This window comes from Eleutherodactylus coqui, chromosome 7, assembly GCF_035609145.1.
Source record: "Eleutherodactylus coqui strain aEleCoq1 chromosome 7, aEleCoq1.hap1, whole genome shotgun sequence".
NCBI lineage: Eukaryota > Metazoa > Chordata > Amphibia > Anura > Eleutherodactylidae > Eleutherodactylus > Eleutherodactylus coqui.
Genome location: NC_089843.1, coordinates 192,946 through 214,151, shown reverse-complemented (window position 1 = coordinate 214,151; position 21,206 = coordinate 192,946). Strand labels below are relative to the sequence as shown.

Below are 21,206 nucleotides of genomic sequence, written 5' to 3'. Positions count from 1 at the left end.
ACCCTAACATGGGTCATATGACGTCATTCACAGGGTACACCCTGCTGTCCCTCAGCAGGCTATCGCCATAACATGGGTCATGTGACGTCATTCACAAGGTACACTCTGCTGTCCCTCCGTAGGCTATCTCCCTAACATGGGCCATATGACGTCAGTCACAGGGTACACTCTGCTGTCCCTCCGTAGGCTATCGCCCTAACATGGGCCATATGACGTCAGTCACAGGGTACACTCTGCTGTCCCTCAGCAAGCTATCGCCGTAATATGGGTCATATGACGTCAGTCACAGGGTACACTCTGCTGTCCCTCAGCAGGCTATCGCCGTTACATGGGTCATATGACGTCATTCACAAGGTACACTCTGCTGTCCCTCCATAGGCTATCGCCGTTACATGGGTCATATGACGTCATTCACAGGGTACACTCTGCTGTCCCTCAGCAGGCTATCGCCCTAACATGGGTCATATGACGTCATTCACAAGGTACACTCTGCTGTCCCTCCGCAGGCTATCGCCCTAACATGGGTCATATGACGTCCTTCACAAGGTACACTCTGCTGTCCCTCAGCAAGCTATCGCCGTAACATGGGTCATATGACGTCATTCCCAGTGTACACTCTGCTGTCCCTCCGTGGGCTATCGCCCTAACATGGGTCATATGACGTCATTCACAGGGTACACCCTGCTGTCCCTCAGCAGGCTATCGCCCTAACATGGGTCATATGACGTCATTCACAAGGTACACTCTGCTGTCCCTCAGCAAGCTATCGCCGTAACATGGGTCATATGACGTCATTCACAGGGTACACCCTGCTGTCCCTCCGTAGGCTGTCGCCCTAACATGGGCCATATAACGTCATTCACAGGGTACACTCTGCTGTCCTCAGCAGGCTATCGCCCTAACATGGGTCATATGTAGAGATGAGCGAACGTACTCGGATAGGCACTACTCGTCCGAGTAATGTGCTTTATCCGAGTACCGCTGTGCTCGTGCTCAAAGATTCGGGACGCGCTGCGGAGCGGGGAGCTGCAGGGGAGAGCGGGGAGGAACGGAGGGGAGATCTTTCTCTCCTTCTCTCCCGGCCGCTCTGCCCGGCTCCCCGCTCCGACTCACCTGTCAGCAGCGGAGCGCCCCGAATCTTTGAGCACGAGTACAGCGGTACTCGGATAAGGCACATTACTCGGACGAGTAGTGCTTATCCGAGTACGTTCGCTCATCTCTAGTCATATGATGTCAGTCACAGGGCACACCCTGCTGTCCCTCAGCAGGCTATCGCCCTAACATGGGTCATATGACGTCATTCACAAGGTACACTCTGCTGTCCCTCAGCAGGCTATCGCCCTAACATGGGTCATATGACGTCATTCACAAGGTACACCCTGCTGTCCCTCCGTAGGCTATCGCCCTAACATGGGCCATATGACGTCATTCACAAGGTACACTCTGCTGTCCTCAGCAGGCTATCCCCGTAACATGGGTCATATGACGTCATTCCCAGTGTACACTCTGCTGTCCCTCAGCAGGCTATCGCCCTAACATGGGTCATATGACGTCATTCCCAGTGTACACTCTGCTGTCCCTCAGCAGGCTATCGCCCTAACATGGGTCATATGACGTCATTCCCAGTGTACACCCTGCTGTCCCTCAGCAAGCTATCGCCGTAACATGGTCATATGACGTCATTCACAGGGTACACTCTGCTGTCCCTCCGTAGGCTATCACCCTAACATGGGTCATATGACGTCATTCACAGGGTACACCCTGCTGTCCCTCAGCAGGCTATCACCCTAACATGGGTCATATGACGTCATTCCCAGTGTACACTCTGCTGTCCCTCAGCAGGCTATCGCCCTAACATGGGTCATATGACGTCATTCCCAGTGTACACCCTGCTGTCCCTCAGCAAGCTATCGCCGTAACATGGTCATATGACGTCATTCACAGGGTACACTCTGCTGTCCCTCCGTAGGCTATCACCCTAACATGGGTCATATGACGTCATTCACAGGGTACACCCTGCTGTCCCTCAGCAGGCTATCGCCATAACATGGGTCATGTGACGTCATTCACAAGGTACACTCTGCTGTCCCTCAGCAGGCTATCACCCTAACATGGGTCATATGACGTCATTCACAGGGTACACCCTGCTGTCCCTCAGCAGGCTATCGCCATAACATGGGTCATGTGACGTCATTCACAAGGTACACTCTGCTGTCCCTCCGTAGGCTATCTCCCTAACATGGGCCATATGACGTCAGTCACAGGGTACACTCTGCTGTCCCTCCGTAGGCTATCGCCCTAACATGGGCCATATGACGTCAGTCACAGGGTACACTCTGCTGTCCCTCAGCAAGCTATCGCCGTAATATGGGTCATATGACGTCAGTCACAGGGTACACTCTGCTGTCCCTCAGCAGGCTATCGCCGTTACATGGGTCATATGACGTCATTCACAAGGTACACTCTGCTGTCCCTCCATAGGCTATCGCCGTTACATGGGTCATATGACGTCATTCACAGGGTACACTCTGCTGTCCCTCAGCAGGCTATCGCCCTAACATGGGTCATATGACGTCATTCACAAGGTACACTCTGCTGTCCCTCCGCAGGCTATCGCCCTAACATGGGTCATATGACGTCCTTCACAAGGTACACTCTGCTGTCCCTCAGCAAGCTATCGCCGTAACATGGGTCATATGACGTCATTCCCAGTGTACACTCTGCTGTCCCTCCGTGGGCTATCGCCCTAACATGGGTCATATGACGTCATTCACAGGGTACACCCTGCTGTCCCTCAGCAGGCTATCGCCCTAACATGGGTCATATGACGTCATTCACAAGGTACACTCTGCTGTCCCTCAGCAAGCTATCGCCGTAACATGGGTCATATGACGTCATTCACAGGGTACACCCTGCTGTCCCTCAGCAGGCTATCGCCCTAACATGGGTCATATGACGTCATTCACAGGGTACACTCTGCTGTCCCTCCGTAGGCTATCGCCCTAACATTGGTCATATGACGTCATTCACAAGGTACACTCTGCTGTCCTTCAGCAAGCTATCGCCGTAACATGGGTCATATGACGTCATTCACAAGGTACACCCTGCTGTCCCTCCGTGGGCTATCGCCCTAACATGGGTCATATGACGTCATTCACAAGGTACACTCTGCTGTCCCTCAGCAGGCTATCGCCCTAACATGGGTCATATGACGTCATTCACAAGGTACACCCTGCTGTCCCTCCGTGGGCTATCGCCCTAACATGGGTCATATGACGTCATTCACAAGGTACACTCTGCTGTCCCTCAGCAGGCTATCGCCCTAACATGGGTCATATGACGTCATTCACAAGGTACACTCTGCTGTCCTCAGCAGGCTATCGCCGTAACATGGGTCATATGACGTCATTCACAAGGTACACTCTGCTGTCCCTTAGCAGGCTATCGCCCTAACATGGGTCATATGACGTCATTCCCAGTGTACACTCTGCTGTCCTCAGCAGGCTATCGCCCTAACATGGGTCATATGACGTCATTCACAAGGTACACTCTGCTGTCCCTCCGTAGGCTATCGCCGTAACATGGGTCATATGACATCAGTCACAAGGTACACTCTGCTGTCCCTCCGTAGGCTATCGCCGTAACATGGGTCATATGACGTCATTCACACGGTACACTCTGCTGTCCCTCAGCAGGCTATCGCCCTAACATGGGTCATATGACGTCATTCACACGGTACACTCTGCTGTCCCTCAGCAGGCTATCGCCCTAACATGGGTCATATGACGTCATTCACAAGGTACACTCTGCTGTCCCTTCGCAGGCTATCGCCCTAACATGGGTCATATGACGTCAGTCACAGGGTACACTCTGCTGTCCCTCAGCAGGCTATCGCCCTAACATGGGTCATATGACGTCATTCACAAGGTACACTCTGCTGTCCCTTCGCAGGCTATCGCCCTAACATGGGTCATATGACGTCAGTCACAGGGTACACCCTGCTGTCCCTAAATGGCCATATATTTTTGCCGTAACAAGGCCTCATCTTTTTAAGTGGGAGAACTTGTACAATTGGTATCCGACTAAATACTTTTTTTCCCCACTGTATATATATAAGCGCTGCAGAATATGTTGGCGCTTTACAAATAAAGATTATTATTAGAGATGAGCGAACACCAAAATGCCCGGGTGCTCGTTACTCGGGACGAAATTATCGCGATGCTCGAGGGTTCGTTTCGAATAACGAACCCCATTGAAGTCAATGGGCGACTCGAGCATTTTTGTATATCGCTGATGCTCGCTAAGGTTTTCATGTGTGAAAATCTTGGCAATTCCAGAAAGTGATGGGAACGACACAGCAACGGATAGGGCAGGCGAGGGGCTACATGTTGGGCTGCATCTCAAGTTCCCAGGTCCCACTATTAAGCCACAATACCGGCAAGAGTGGGCCCCCCCCCTCCCAACAACTTTTACTTCTGAAAAGCCCTCATTAGCATGGCATACCTTAGCTAAGCACCACACTACCTCCAACAAAGCACAATCACTGCCTGCATGACACTCCGCTGCCACTTCTCCTGGGTTACATGCTGCCCAACCCCCCCCCCCCCCCCACGACCCAGTGTCCACAGCGCACACCAAAGTGTCCCTGCACAGCCTTCAGCTGCCCTCATGCCACACCACCCTCATGTCTATTTATAAGTGCGTCTGCCATGAGGAGGAACCGCAGGCACACACTGCAGAGGGTTGGCATGGCTAGGCAGCGACCCACCCATAAAAGGGGCGGGGCGATAGCCCACAATGCTGTACAGAAGCAATGAGAAATCCAATTCTGTGCCACCTCCATCCGGAGCTGCACACGTGGGCATAGCAATGGGGAACCCATGTGCCACACACTATTCATTCTGTCAAGGTGTCTGTACGCCCCAGTCAGACCGCAGTTTTTTATAAATAGTCACAGGCAGGAACAACTCCGCAATGGGAATTCCGTGTGCACCCACAGCATGGGTGGCTCCCTGGAACCCACCGGCTGTACATAAATGTATCCCATTGCAGTGCCCATCACAGCTGAGGTAACGTCCGATTAAATGCAGGTGGGCTTCGGCCCACACTGCATGCCCCAGTCAGACTGGGGTTCTTTACAAGTGGACAGATGTAGGTTCAACTTCGTGTGGACCCACAGCATGGGTGGGTGCCAGGAAGCCACCGGCTGTACATAAATGTATCCCATTGCATTGCCCATCACAGCTGAGGTAATGTCGTGCTTAATGCAGGTGGGCTCCGGCCCACACTGCATGCCCCAGTCAGACTGGGGTTCTTTACAAGTGGACAGATGTAGGTTAAACTCCGTGTGCACCTACAGCATGGGTGGCTCCCTGGAACCCACCGGCTGTACATAAATGTATCCCATTGCAGTGCCCTACTCAGCAGAGCTAACGTCAGATACAATACAGGTGGGCTTCGGCCCACAGTGCATGACCCAGTCAGACTGGTAATATGTACCTTAACAGTAACCTCGTTGGTGGGAATGTGGTGGTGACTGCGGACCTAGTAGTGCGGTTTTATTTAGTTGGTTTTCGGAATGTGGCCAGGATTAAGTGGGCCGTGGCGGGGGGATGGTGGGGGGGCTCTCTTGTTGTGTCGTTAAAGGTGAAATTCTTGGACTGCCACCAGACGAACCAATGCAAAGGTATTTGCCAAGAATGTTTTCATTGTTGGAGGAGGAGGGGGATGTTTTTGAGGCACTACGTGTCCTCTCCACGTGTCCGTGGTTATATGCACCTTAACAGTAACAGCGTTGGTGGGAAATGGCCTCGCCGCCATCATGTCTTTGAGAAGCCTCTGTTTCCACACCCCAGTGACATACCATTAGCAGCGGTATAGGCAGAGCCCAGAATTAACATTTCAGCGGTAGCATTACAGACAGGCCCCACTAACATATCACTAGCAGCAGTATAGGGGGAGCACAGTATTAGTTCCATTTCAGTAATAGTAGCACTCAAGACAGGCCCCACTAACATATCACTAGCAGCATTATAGGGGGAGCACAGTATTAGTTCCATTTCAGTAGTAGTAGTAGCAGTCCAGACAGGCCCCAGTAACAATTCCGAAGCAGCAGTATAGGGGGAGCACAGTATTAGTTCCATTTCAGTAATAGTAGCAGTCAAGACAGGCCCCAGTAACATTCCCATTGCAGCAGTTTAGGGAGATAACAGTCTCTTTCACATTTCAGTAGCTGCAGTATAGCCAAGGCCACAGTTACATTTATGTAGCTAAAGTGTAGGCCAACCCCACACACCTTTCTGTACCATGAGTGCAGGCGAAGAACATAGAAATGACTATGATTACACTGTAGGTGAGGGCCCAAAAAAATTGGTGTACCAACAGTACTAATGTACCTGAGAAAAATTGGCCATGCCCAACCAAGATGGCAGGTGAAACCCATTAATCGCTTTGGTTAATGTGGCTTAATTGGTAACTAGGCCTGGAGGCAGCACAGTTTAAATAAAAATTGGTTCAGGTGAAAGTTTCAACGCTTTAAAGAGCATTGAAACGTATAAAAATTGTTTAGAAAAATTATATGATTGAGCCTTGTGGCCCTAAGAAAAATTGCCCGTTCGGCGTGATTATGTGAGGTTTCAGGAGGAGGAGCAGGAGGAGGAGGAGGAGGAATATTATACACAGATTGATGAAGCAAAAAGGTCCCCGTTTTGGATGGTGATAGAGAACGATGCTTCCATCCGCGGGTGCAGCCTACGTATTGCTTACGTATCGCTGCTGTCCACTGGTGGAGAAGAGAAGTCTGGGGAAATCCAGGCTTTGTTCATCTTTATGAGTGTAAGGCTGTCGGCACTGTCGGTTGACAGGCGGGTACGCTTATCTGTGATGATTCCTCCAGCCGCACTAAACACCCTCCCTGACAAGACGCTAGCCGCAGGACAAGCAAGCACCTCCAGGGCATACAGCGCGAGTTCAGGCCACGTGTCCAGCTTCGACACCCAGTAGTTGTAGGTGGCAGAGGCGTCACGGAGGACGGTCGTGCGATCGGCTACGTACTCCCTCACCATCCTTTTACAGTGCTCCCGCCGACTCAGCCTTGACTGGGGAGCGGTGACACAGTCTTGCTGGGGAGCCATAAAGCTGTCCAGGGCCTTAAAGAGTGTTGCACTGCCTGTGCTGTACATGCTGCCTGATCTCCGCGCCTCCCCTGCTACCTGGCCCTCGGAACTGCGCCTTCTGCCACTAGCGCTGTCGGATGGGAATTTTACCATCAGCTTGTCCGCCAGGGTCCTGTGGTATAGCATCACTCTCGAACCCCTTTCCTCTTCGGGAATGAGAGTGGAAAGGTTCTCCTTATACCATGGGTCGAGCAGTGTGTACACCCAGTAATCCGTAGTGGCCAGAATGCGTGCAACGCGAGGGTCACGAAAATGGCATCCTAACATGAAGTCAGCCATGTGTGCCAGGGTACCTGTACGCAACACATGGCTGTCCTCACTAGGAAGATCACTTTCAGGATCCTCCTCCTCCTCCTCCTCAGGCCATACATGCTGAAAGGATGACAGGCAAGCAGCATGGGTACCGTCAGCAGTGGGCCAAGCTGTCTCTTCCCCCTCCTCCTCATCCTCCTCATGCTCCTCCTCCTCAACGCGCTGAGATATAGACAGGTGGGTGCTCTGACTATCCAGCGACATACTGTCTTCCCCCGCCTCCATTTCCGAGCGCAAAGCGGCTGCCTTTATGCTTTGCAGGGAACTTCTCAAGAGGCATAGCAGAGGAATGGTGACGCTAATGATTGCAGCATCACTGCTCACCACCTGGGTAGACTCCTCAAACTTTCCAATGACCTGGCAGATGTCTGCCAACCAGGCCCACTCTTCTGAAAAGAATTGAGGAGGCTGACTCCCACTGCGCCGCCCATGTTGGAGTTGGTATTCCACTATAGCTCTACGCTGCTCATAGAGCCTGGCCAACATGTGGAGCGTAGAGTTCCACCGTGTGGGCACGTCGCACAGCAGTCGGTGCACTGGCAGATTAAACCGACGTTGCAGGGTGCGCAGGGTGGCAGCGTCCGTGTGGGACTTGCGGAAATGTGCGCAGAGCCGGCGCACCTTTACGAGCAGGTCTGACAAGCGTGGGTAGCTTTTCAGAAAGCGCTGAACCACCAAATTAAAGACGTGGGCCAGGCATGGCACGTGCGTGAGGCTGCCGAGCTGCAGAGCCGCCACCAGGTTACGGCCGTTGTCACACACGACCATGCCCAGTTGGAGGCTCAGCGGCGCAAGCCAGCGGTCGGTCTGCTCTGTCAGACCCTGCAGCAGTTCGTGGGCCGTGTGCCTCTTATCTCCTAAGCTGAGTAGTTTCAGCACGGCCTGCTGACGCTTGCCCACCGCTGTGCTGCCACGTCGCGCGACACCGACTGCTGGCGACGTCCTGCTGCTGCTGACACATCTAGATTGCGAGACAGAGGTTGCGGAGGAGGAGGGTGCTTTAGTGGAGGAAGCATACACCGCCGCAGATACCACCACCGAGCTGGGGCCTGCAATTCTGGGGGTGGGTAGGACGTGAGCGGTCCCAGGCTCTGACTCTGTCCCAGCCTCCACTAAATTCACCCAATGTGCCGTCAGGGAGATGTAGTGGCCCTGCCCGCCTGTGCTTGTCCACGTGTCCGTTGTTAAGTGGACCTTGGCAGTAACCGCGTTGGTGAGGGCACGTACAATGTTGCGGGAGACGTGGTCGTGCAGGGCTGGGACGGCACATCGGGAAAAGTAGTGGCGACTGGGAACTGAGTAGCGCGGGGCCGCCGCCGCCATCATACTTTTGAAGGACTCCGTTTCCACAACCCTATACGGCAGCATCTCAAGGCTGATAAATTTGGCTATGCGGACGGTTAACGCTTGAGCGTGCGGGTGCGTGGCGGCGTACTTGCGCTAGCGACGGCTGGACGGTGCGGTGCGAGACATTGGTGGATGGGGCCGAGGACAGCGGAGGTGAGGGTGTGGGTGCAGGCTAGGAGACGGTAGTGCCTGTGTCCTCAGAGCGGGGTTGGATCTCAGTGGCAGGTTGGGGCACAGGGGGAGAGGCAGCGGTGCAAACCGGAGGCGGTGAACGGCCTTCGTCCCACCTTGTGGGGTGCTTGGCCATCATATGTCTGCGCATGCTGGTGGTGGTGAGGCTGTTGGTGGTGGCTCCCCGGCTGATCTTGGCGCGACAAAGGTTCCACACCACTGTTCGTCGGTCGTCTGCACTCTCAGTGAAAAACTGCCATACCTTTGAGCACCTCGGCCTCTGCAGGGTGGCATGGCGCGAGGGGGCGCTTTGGGAAACAGTTGGTGGATTATTCGGTCTGGCCCTGCCTCTACCCCTGGACACCGCACTGCCTCTTGCAACCTGCCCTGCTGCTGGCCTTGCCTCCCCCTCTGAAGACCTGTCCTGAGTAGGTGTTGCAAACCAGGTGGGGTCAGTCACCTCATCGACCTGCTGCTCTTCCTCCGAATCCTCTGTGCGCTCCTCCCTCGGACTTACTGCCCTCACTACTACCTGACTGAAAGACAACTGTGTCTCATCGTCATCGTCCTCCTCACCCACTGAAATGTCTTGAGACAGTTGCCGGAAGTCCCCAGCCTCATCCCCCGGACCCCGTGAACTTTCCAATGGTTGGGCATCAGCCACGATAAACTCCTCTGGTGGGAGAGGAACCACTGCTGCCCAATCTGAGCAGGGGCCCGAGAACAGTTCCTGGGAGTCTGCCCGCTCCTGAGAATGTGTCATTGTAGTGGAGTGAGGAGGCTGAGAGGAAGGAGGAGCAGCAGCCAGAGGATTCGGATTTGCAGCAGTGGACAGCGCAGAACTGTGGGTGGACGATAGCTTGCTGGAAGCACTTTCTGCCATCCACGACAGGACCTGCTCACACTGCTCATTTTCTAATAAAGGTCTCCAGCGTGGACCCATTAATTGTGCGATGAATGTGGGGACGCCAGAAACGTGCCTCTCTCCTAATCCCGCAGCAGTCGGCTGCGATACACCTGGATCAGGAGCTCGGCCTGTGCCCACACCCTGACTTGGGCCTCCGCGTCCTCGGCCGCGCCCACGTCCTCTAGGCCTACCCCTACCCCTCAGCATGCTGTATTACCAGTAATTCAGAAACAGAACGCTGTAAGAAATAATGTGGCGCAAGCCTGCTGTTAAACTTAGCTGGCTGCGTATGATTTTTTTAAAGTTCTCCACCCAGCCCACACGTACCCAGAACGCTGAGCACTGTGAGAGGCAGGCCAAATAGATTTTTGGCCCTTTTTTTTTTTAAGGAAAGGCCCACTGCCTATATTCAATCAATAATATATGTGTTGTGGCCCTGCAGTGTGTCACAGAACTGCAGTGTTGCACTGTTATTAACTGCAGCAGAGCGGTGATTTCACAGCCAGAAAATAAATTGGCGCAAGCCTGCTGTTAAACTTAGCTGGCTGCGTATGATTTTTTTAAAGTTCTCCACCCAGCACACACGTACCCAGAACGCTGAGCACTGTGAGAGGCAGGCCAAATAGATTTTTTGCCCTTTTTTTTTTTTAAGGAAAGGCCCACTAAGTATATTCAATCAATAAAATATGTCTTCTGGCCCTGCCTACACAATTCTGTCCCTGGAGTATTACTGCAGGGCGCAATGCTCTGCACGGCTGATTTGGAAAAAAACAAAATGTGCACTACTGCAAAAAGCAGCCTCCACAGTACTGCACACGGTTAGATGTGGCCCTAAGAAGGACCGTTGGGGTTCTTGAAGCCTACACTAACTCCTAACACTCTCCCTATAGCAGCAGCACTTTCCCTAAGCTATGTCAGACCACAACTGTGGCGAGCCGCGGGAGGGGCCGATTCTTATACTCGGGTGACACCTGATCTCCCCAGCCACTCACAGCAGGGGGGTGGTATAGGGCTGGAACATCACAGGAGGAAGTTGTAATGCCTTCCCTGTCTTTCAATTGGCCAGAAAAGCGCGCTAACGTCTCAGAGATGAAAGTGAAAGTAACCCGAACATCGCGTGGTACTCGTCACGAGTAACGAGCATCTCGAACACCCTAATATTCGCCCGAGCATCAAGCTCGGACGAGTACGTTCGCTCATCTCTAATTATATATATATATATATATAAAATATATTCACAATCTTAGTAACATTTCCCCTACAAGTTTTTGGATGGATGAAACTTTCTGTGTGTGATTGCAGCATGGATATAAGTAAGTGATTACAATATCAGAGCAAAAGATCATTTATTGAGGAAAATTGATCCCTTGAAGGGAGGCTTTAGTAACCTGTTGAGCCGCCTCAAGTTTGGATACAAGATATGATATGGGCAGGCATGGAGGCTCTAGTACCCTTTTGGGATGCCTTTAGCTTGGATATAAAGATGTGATGGGCATGGAGGCATACAGGTTCCATATGGTATCCTGCCATATATCGCTGAAGAAAGATGCAGAGGTAATAGCTGAAATGTTCACCATAATCTTTGAAAATTTTTGGAGGACATGAGAAGGCCCAAAAGATTGGAGAAGGCCAAATGTTGTCCCCATCTTCAAAATAAGGAAGAAGGTGGACCAAGGAAACTACAGGCCTGTGAGCCGGACTTCTATACCGGGAAAGATCTCATTAAACAGCATGTATGCAAGTACGTGGATGAGAATGGAGTACCACTGAAAACGGAGGTGATGGAAAGTGTCAAAGGCTGAGCATGTACTGGGCACCATAAAACCAAATGCCCTTCAGCCAAGTGCCTGGAAATGGTTCCAACAGACACAAGGGCATGTAATGATGGTGCTACCTGTCTCTGGATGGCAGTCAACGAAGCAGTTGGAGCTGCTGGTGCTTGTCAGTTGATCAGACGATCCTCTCTACTGGTGGTTTGTCGAGGGCGGCCTGAGCCCAGTAGCCTTGTGTGTGTGCCTTCATCCATCCACTGATCCCAACACCTTCTAACAGTGTGGTCAGAACGTTCCAGGTGAGGGGCAAATTTGTCAGTACGACCATCTAGCTTCTCACATCTTAATAATGCACCCCCTCTCAGACTCTGGTAATAGGGTGAAATCTCTTCTCTGCGTCATAGAGGCGTCTAGTGGTCAACCAGCTCCACACAAGCGGAATAAAAGGTCACTACACATAAGGAGCCTCTGAGAGCCTTTTTTAATAGGTCAAGGGTGGCACCACTTTTAGGGCCTCAAGTGGCAAGACCGTTCATCTAATCACGCCACAATTCTAACCATTTGCATATCTGCCCGAGATGCAATTGCATGCCACATTTTACAGCAAAATGAAAAATTTTAGGGTTTTATTGGTTTGTTTGGTTTTATTTTTTGTTTTTTAACCTCTTAATGACGCGGCCCCTTTTTCTTTTTCCATTTTAGTTTTTTCCTCCCCTCTTCAAAAAATTAGTAACTCCTTTATTTATCCATCGACGTCGCTCTATGAGGGCTTGTTTTTTGCGGGACGAGTTGTATTTTTCAATGGTGCTATTTAAAGTACCATATAATGTACTGAAAAACTTTAAAAAAATTCTAAGTGGAGTAAAATGAAAAAAAAAATGACATTTCGCCATATTTAGTGCATCTTGTTTCTACGGCGCACAAACGGCAACAAAAGCGACATGATAACTTCATTCTATGGGTCGGTAGGATTACTACGATACCAAACTTGTATAGGTTTTTTCTTACTATACTACTTTTTTTTTCAAAGACATTTCATTTTTTTCAATTATTTTCTGCTGTCATTTTGTGCGCGCAATAACTTTTTTATTTTTCCGTCGACGTAGTTGAGCGGGGGCTCATTTTTTGCAGGATGTTCTGTAGTTTCCGATAGTATCAATTTGGAGTACATACGACTTTTTGATCGCTTTTTATTGCGTTTTTTCTGGGAGACAGGGTAACTAAAAAAGTGCATTTCTGGCGTTCTTTATTTATTTTTTTTCGGACGACGTTCACAGTGAAAGATCGGACTTTTAAGGACGCGGCAATACCAAATACATATTTTTATTGTATGATTTAGATTTTTTAATAATAGATATGGCAAAAGGGGGGTGATTTAAAGTTTTATAACTTTTTTTTTACAATTAGAAAAACTTTATTGATTTTTTTTTTAACTTTACTTTGAAGTCCCCCTGGGGGACTTTAACATGCGATGCTTTGATCGCTCCTGCAGTATGACATAATGCCATAGCATTACGTCATACTGCAATTTAACAGGCAGTCTACCAAGCCACCCCACGGGGATGGCTTGATAGGCAGTATGGTAAGGCAACCCTGGGGCCTTTCATTAGGCCCCCGGCTGCCATGACACCTGCACGGCTCTCCTGATCTCACCGCGGGGGGGCTGTGCGGGACCCCCGAACATCGTTCGGGGGATTTAAATGCCGCTGTCAGAATTGACAGTGGTATTTAAATGGTTAATAGCCGCGATCGGCCGATCGCGGCTATTGCCCATGGGTGTCAGCTGTTATAAACAGCTGACGCCCGCACTGTATGAAGAGAGGTTGCCACGCAACCTCTCTTCATACATACCCCGCCACTCCATGACGTACCGGTACGTCATGGAGCAGGAAGGGGTTAAACAAAGAGTGTAATATTACATCTACCAAGAACTGGTTTTCTAGAAAAGACTGCCTCCCTCCTGAACAGGAACCTCTGAGAACATTTCAAATAGGACCTGTCACCATGTTCACGTTGCCTGATGTCACACAGCTGGTTAAAACTGCTTTGTTGGATATTTTGTATTTAATAAATCAGACTTATGGCCTCAGAAGTGAATCTGTGTCCATGTACATCTGTGTAAGGACTGTGGATGTGGAAACACTGTCAACCTACTGGGTAGGTGAAGATCTGATCCAGCATGGCTGACAGCCAACCCCAGCGCGGGAGGTAAGATGCCAGATGAACAGCCCCATATATAGATAGAAACTAGGGAAGGTATCCTGCCCTGAACTGATAACCAGGAGAGGGAGACCCCTGCCTACAATCGGCACACTCATCCTGGGTATATCTGGGAAAACAAAATAAAGATATCGTCCAAATACACAACGACACATTGCTGAAGGAGGTCTCTGCAAATGTCATTAACAAATTCCTGAAAGACGCCTGAAGCGTTAACCAGACCAAAGGGCATCACCAAGTATTCGTAGTGTACGTCTCGGGTATTGAAAGCTGTTTTCCACACATCTCCCTCACAGATGCGGATCAAGTTATAAGCACCACGCAGATAAAGCTTGGTAAAAATCTGAGCACCCCGCAGGTGATCAAATAACTCAGGAATCAAGAGTAAAGGGTATTTATTCTCAATCGTGATTGCGTTCAGACCACGATGGTCAATACCGGGCCATAGCGATCCATCCTTTTTGACAAAGAAAAAAACTGCTTCGGCAGGAGATGAGGACTTACGGATAAACCCTCTGGCCAGGTTCTCCATAACATATTTGGCTGTGGCCTGGATCGAGGGCAGGGAAAGAGGGTATACTCTACCTTTAGGAGGCACGGAACCAGGCACAAGGTCAATTGGGCAATCTTAGGGACGATGCGGTGGCAGACATTCAGCCTCTTTCTTGTCAAAGATGTCTGCATAACCCTGATAAGGTTCCGATAGACCCTGGAGGTTAGATGGTAAAGTAACCCAATGGACAGGATGCGCAGGACGCGAGCACTTGGTACAGCAGGTGGTACCCCAACTTAATACCTCACCGGTACTCTAATCCAAGGTGGTGTTGTGTAATCGGAGCCACGGCAAACCTAGAAGTAGAGAGCTGGTTGCCCTAGGCATCACCAGCAAGGAAATACTCAGAATTGAGAGCGCCAATCCTCCACTCCAGCGGCTCTGTGACAAACTGGATCGTCTCAGAGAGGGTAATGCCGTTAACAGTAGTAACCACAAGTGGTTTCTCGAGACGCCGGACTGAAATTTGGTAGTGGTCCACCAAAGCCCATTGGCGAAAGTTGCCGGCAGAGCCGGAATCCAGAAAAGCCGTCGCTGACACCTGGGTACCGGAAAGAAGCTAGTTAGGGGCAATTTCAGCCTGGGAGAGGAGCAATCCTCAAATAGGGTAGCCTCTCCAACTGACCCTAAGCGGAGGAGTTTGAGGGGACAAGTGTGAACTTGGTGACCTGGAGATCCGCAATATATGCAAAGGTTCCTATAACATCTGTGTGCGCACTCCTCCTCGGACAGTCTAAGCCAATCCCCCTGCATTGGCTCAGGATCATTAAACTGGATAATGGTTGGTGGCAAGAAGGGTGGTCTCTGGAAGAGAGGAGCCAGACAGATTGATCTCCTCTCTTGCATAACCTCCCTGGATCTCTCCTGGAACCGCAGGTCAATCCTTGTAGTCAGAGAAATCAGGGCATCCAACGAGGTAGGGACCTCACGACCCGCCAGCTCGTCTTTAATGCGACCTGCTAGTCCCTTCCAAAATGCCACCACCAAGGCTTCATTGTTCCACCCCAGCTCTGAGGCCAAAGTTCGAAACTGAATGGCATATTGGCCTACAGTGAGGTTATTTTGACGGAGACGCAACAGGGCAGACGCAGCGGAGGATGAACGACTAGGCTCGTCAAACACCTTCTAAAAGGACTCAATGATCAGACCAAGGTTATTAACCAGTGGATCATTGCGTTCCCAGAGGAGACTGACCCACGCCGAAGCCTGACCTGTAAGGCGAGACACTATAAATGCGATTTTAGTGCGACCTGAAGGGAAACAATGTGACAAAAGCTCAAAGTGCAAGGTACATTGATTAACAAAATCGCAACATTGTCTGGGATCTCCATCATAGTGAGGCGATGCCACCAGGTGAGGTCTGGCACCAGAAACTGCAGAGGAGGAGGAGACAATGCAGCAGTTGCCGCAGCAGCGGGGGCTGGGGTACCGCTATGGCGGTGGAAACATCTGAAAGACGGGTACTCACATTGTGAAGATACGCCAAGATTTGCTCTTGCCTCTCACGTTGATGCATCATCTCCTGGAATAATTCAGAAAGACCTCCGTGGTTTGAGTCAGCGGGATCCATGGCAGCAGTGTACTGTAAGGACTGTGGATGTCGAACCACTGTGTCAACCTACCAGGTAGGTGAAGATCCGATCCAGCATGGCTGACAGCCAACCCCAGCGTGGGAGGTAAGATGCCAGATGAACAGCCCCATATGGATAGAAACTAGGGAAGGTATCTTGCCCTTAACATAACCAGGAGAGGGAGACCCCTGCCTACAAGTGGAGCACTCGTCCCGATAAGGACGACCCCACGGTCTTCCTCTAGACACTGACTTACCCTGGCGGGCCAGAACACCTATAAGACAAAGATAGAACAACACCAGGGAGTAAAGAAACAAACGAGGAAGTAGCGGACAAGGATAAAACAGAGAAGCGGACAACGGGAACAACAGACCACAGAGTACACAAACGAAGAACACAGAGCACAAGCAGAACGCAAGGTAACTTTCGAAGCAGCAGCTGGACATGAAGTGAAGGGAACAAACTCTCATCAACACTGCAGCAAGGTCTGAAAGGCCGAGGGCAGCTATATACGACGGTGATTAGAAAAGGAGCATCAGCTAAACAGTAGACCAGAAGCTATTAACACTAGGAGTGCTGGAATAGAGTGAATATAAGCTCAGGGAACAAACAGAATATGGCCGACGCCCATATTTGCCAGACACAGAAGCAGAAGATTGTGTCTGAACAGTGCACCTAACAATCTGTCGTCGCTAAAAGTCCTGAGAATGAAACTTTGTGAAAACCAAAACTTTTTGTCAGTGTTTTTATATCTTATTCAGATGTTTCTATGGTTACTGAAGTACACTTATAAGCATTTCATAAGTTTTTAAGCTTTGCCTAAACAATGTATTTGTCAATAAAAGACTGAATATTTACAGTATTGACCTTTTTTTTTTTTTTTCAAGACTTCTGCACTTCGAGCTGACACTTCTGGGTCAAATCCTGACGAATGACAGCCCATTCTTCCTAATCAGGGATTGAAGTTTATCACAATAGAATGAGATCTGGGAAGGTCCCTGGCCATGGATCTAAAACTTCAATGTTTTGTTTACAACTTTTGCCGTGTGTCATGATGCTCCATCTTGCTGGAGAAAGCATTGTCCATCGCCACATTGCTCTGGGACGCTTGGGGGAAGTTGCTCCTGGAGGATGTACTTTATTCATGGCAGTGCTTTTTTTTACACGGTTAGTGAGCCCACTCCCTTGGATGAAAAATGACCCCACACATGAATGGTCTCAGGATGCTTTACTGTTGACATAACACAGGACTCCAGTTCGCACTCACCTTTTCTTCTCCGGACAATCAATTTTCCAGAAGTCTCAAACAGTCTGAAGACAGCTTCATCAGAGAAAATCACTTTCTCCAAGTCTTCTGCAGTCCAATCCCTATACAGTATTCTCTCTAAGGGGAATGGTGTAGAAGAAGGCAGCCACAAACAATTCATCTAGCCTTTTCCATCTTTACTGATTCTTCTGTAGTTTTGTGTTTGCTGGTGTCCTTGTCACTACTGGTACATGAGACATGCATCCCAATCAGGTTGTACAGGTGGTACTGCTCCTCCAGGATGGAATATCCATACGTGCCTGAGCACGACGGTTTTACTGTGTCTCCCAGCATAAGAGGCTGGAGTAGATACGGTAGCAGGACACGGGCTGTTAAACGAGGAGAACTAGACAGAAGGACATTAACCCTGCACCAGGACCAGAGGAACAGAAGGAGCTGTCAAGAGCCCTACAAAATACCCTCCAGCATCAGGACCAGGAGGAGCTGCCAGAGCCATACAAGATGTCCTCCAGCATCAGGACTGGAGAAACAGGAGGAGCTGCCAGAGCCCTACAGAATACCCACCAGCATCAGGACCAGAGGAGCTACCAGAGCCCTACAAAATGTTCTCCAGCAGCGCAGGAAGAACAGGAGGAGCGCTGCCAAAGCCCTACAAGACACCTTCTAGCATCAAGACAAGAGGAACAGGAGGAGCCCTACAAAATGACCTCAGCAGCTATTGACCAAACTGGTATACACAGACTCCATGAGAGCCAGACAAACTGTAGTGGGATCTGCGCTCACAGCCCAGCACAGTTCAACTTCATTGGCATTCGGTAGAAAACACCGGAATTGGCAGGTCTGCCAATGGTGCCCTGGTTTCTTCACAGATGTGAGCAGGTTACAATAAGCACATGTCTTTTATCCATGGAGATCCAATGTGTGATTTAAGAATTCCCCCAATTTATTGAGCAGGGTATATAGTCGTACATCACCCATAAATAAAAAATAATGTGTATCCCAGCAAGTGAGAACCCAATGGATGCCAAGAGGACATTCTAGGTATTTCAGATGAATGGAGCCCTATGGCTATGTATGATGTACACAACAAATGTAGCACTTTAATGTAATGTGTATGCACTACTCATGGGGGTATTAAGGCCTCAACACATATCCTTGTGCCCATATACATATATGTCTTCTCTTACCTTGTGATATAAGAAGCTGGTGGTCCTCAGGTCCCTCTAAATACTCCCACTCCTCCATGGAGAAATAGACGGCCACATCCTGACACTTTATAGGAACCTGACAACACAATATCCAGTCATCAGCCAGAGCCCCCCTGTGTAATGTCCCCCCACATTCCCCGCAGTCACCTCTCCTGTCATCAGCCAGAGCCCCCCTGTGTAATGTCCCCCCACATTCCCTGCAGTCACCTCTCCTGTCAGCAGCCAGAGCCCCCCTGTATAATGTCCCCCCACATTCCCCGCAGTCACCTCTCCTGTCAGCAGCTCCGTCATCTTGTTGGTGAGGTCTAGGACCTTCAGGATCAGGGAGTGAGGTGGAGGATAGATGATTGGTTGAGGAATCCTGCTCCTTCCTCCAGGAGATGGATGATGGGAGATGCTGTCTTCTTCCCTCCAGTGTACTCCTGTGGATGGAGAGGGACACCAGCGTATTAGGAGCTATGTGCCGTCTGTGGGCAGCACACGGCCCCATTAAAGCCTATGAGGCTACACACATGGATGTTCTTCATACGAACACAAAGTCCACCAGAAAAATTCATATGCATATCACCGAGGAAAATCAGGACACTAATTGTGAGTCAATGTGTAGCCTGTGCATCGATCAGACAGAACATGGACAAGCAGCGACCTCCAGAAACAATGTAACTATACTACAGGAAGACTTCCTAACGCTTGCTGATCTCTGAGAAATCACCATCACCCCTTTCATAGTCTCACGGCTCTTACAGTAAAGAGTCTGTCCATGGGGAAGGAACAGTCATTCCTCCTCACACTGTTGTCTTAACCCTTTCCACTCCACTGTCTGACATCTTGAGACATTATGATTTAAGGCTGTACAGCTCCGATGTTTGAAGATGTCCGTCGGGGTTCTCTTACTGTATATTTCCAGCCTCTCTGCTGTCGGAGCCTATCCAACGTGTCACCGCATGCAGTACTGGCTTTAGCCAGCAGATAGCACTGTTGTATAACGGCAGAAATAGAGTAAGCCTTCTAGGAAAACCAGGATACAAATTGGATTGGAAAGGGTTAAGAGTTATTAATAAAGAACCATTACTTCACTTTCAACCAATGCCTTGCATTTATTATCTATCATTCACATGCAGCGTGGCATTAAGACTCCAGGGGGAGCCCAGGGTGGCAGTACCAATGTGGTTCACTGATGGATATGCAGGGCAACCCGCCAAATTATCATGGCGTCATTAATAGGTTGCTGGTCTGCATGGTGAACTACATATATCAGAATGGTCTGGCACCCTGTATCCACTATGTGTGGGAGTGTACGCCAAGCATCCACCCCCCTCATTATCAGGAGGCAGTGTGAGTAGCTGTCTTATCGGTGTTATTGGCTCCTCCATTTGGTAGTCAGCTACCTGCATGGTGAGAGGAGGATGCATCTATATGCACTCCCCAGTCAGTAAGTAACGGCCATTTTCTGTGATTGTTTGTATCAGGATATTGGGCCCGAGATGTATGGGGGGACAGGTTGTATATAAATTACATTTGGGGGATCAGGATATAAGGACAGATATATGGGGGGACAGGTTGTATATAGATTACATGCGGGGGGTATTAGGATATTAGATCCGAGATGTATGGGGGGGGACAGGTTGTATATATATTACATATAGGGGGTATCAGGATATTAGGTCAGAGATGTATGGGGGGGGCAGGTTGTATATAGATTACATATAGGGGGTATCAGGATATAAGGACAGATATATGGGGGGACTGGATGTATATAGATTATATGTGGTGGGTATCAGGATATTAGATCCGAGATGTATGGGGGGGGGGGGGGGGGCAGGTTGTATATAGATTACATGTGGGGTATCAGGATATTAGGTCAGAGATGTATGGGGGGACAGGTTGCATAGATTACATGTGGGGGGATCAGGATATTAGGTCAGGGATGCATGGGGGGTCAGGTTGTATATAGATTACATATAGGGGGTATCAGGTTATTAGGTCAGAGAGGTAAGGGGGGGACAGGTTGTATATAAATTACATGTGGGGGTATCAGGATATTAGGTCAGAGATGTATGGGGGGGGACAGGTTGTATATAGATTACATATAGGGGGTATCAGGTTATTAGGTCAGAGATGTATGGGGGGACAGGTTGTATATAGATTACATGTGGGGGTATCAGGTTATTAGGTCAGAGATGTATGGGGGGGACAGGATGTATATAGATTACTTGTGGGGGTATCAGGATATTAGGTCAGAGATGTATGGGGGGGGCAGGTTGTATATAGATTACATGTGGGGGTATCAGGATATTAGGGCAGAGATGTATGGGGATACAGGTTGTATATAGATTACATATAGGGGGTATCAGGTTATTAGGTCAGAGATGTATGGTGGGGACAGGTTGTATATAGATTACATGTGGGGGTATCAGGATATTAGGTCAGAGATGTATGGGGGGACAGGTTGTATATAGATTACATGTGGGGGTATCAGGTTATTAGGTCAGAGATGTATGGGGGGGACAGGATGTATATAGATTACTTGTGGGGGTATCAGGATATTAGGGCAGAGATGTATGGGGATACAGGTTGTATATAGATTACATATAGGGGGTATCAGGTTATTAGGTCAGAGATGTATGGGGGGGACAGGTTGTATATAGATTACATGTGGGGGTATCAGGATATTAGGTCAGAGATGTATGGGGGGACAGGTTG

At 49.8% G+C, this 21,206-nt stretch overlaps 1 protein-coding gene across 3 annotated transcripts in view; it reads right to left on the bottom strand.

The window, feature by feature from the left end:
* The window catches only part of LOC136572295 (zinc finger protein 271-like), a 302,103-nt gene that overhangs the window by 260,056 nt on the left and 20,841 nt on the right, over positions 1-21,206 (bottom strand). For 2 of the 3 annotated variants that reach the window (XM_066572751.1, XM_066572754.1), the window contains exons 2-3: positions 18,771-18,925; positions 18,483-18,579 (exon numbers count right to left, since the gene is read on the bottom strand). In XM_066572751.1, the coding sequence (XP_066428848.1) occupies positions 18,483-18,579; positions 18,771-18,925 (252 nt within the window). Of the gene's footprint in view, positions 1-18,482; positions 18,580-18,710; positions 18,721-18,770; positions 18,926-21,206 lie in introns of those variants that run through there. The other variant, XM_066572755.1, reaches the window with a different exon arrangement.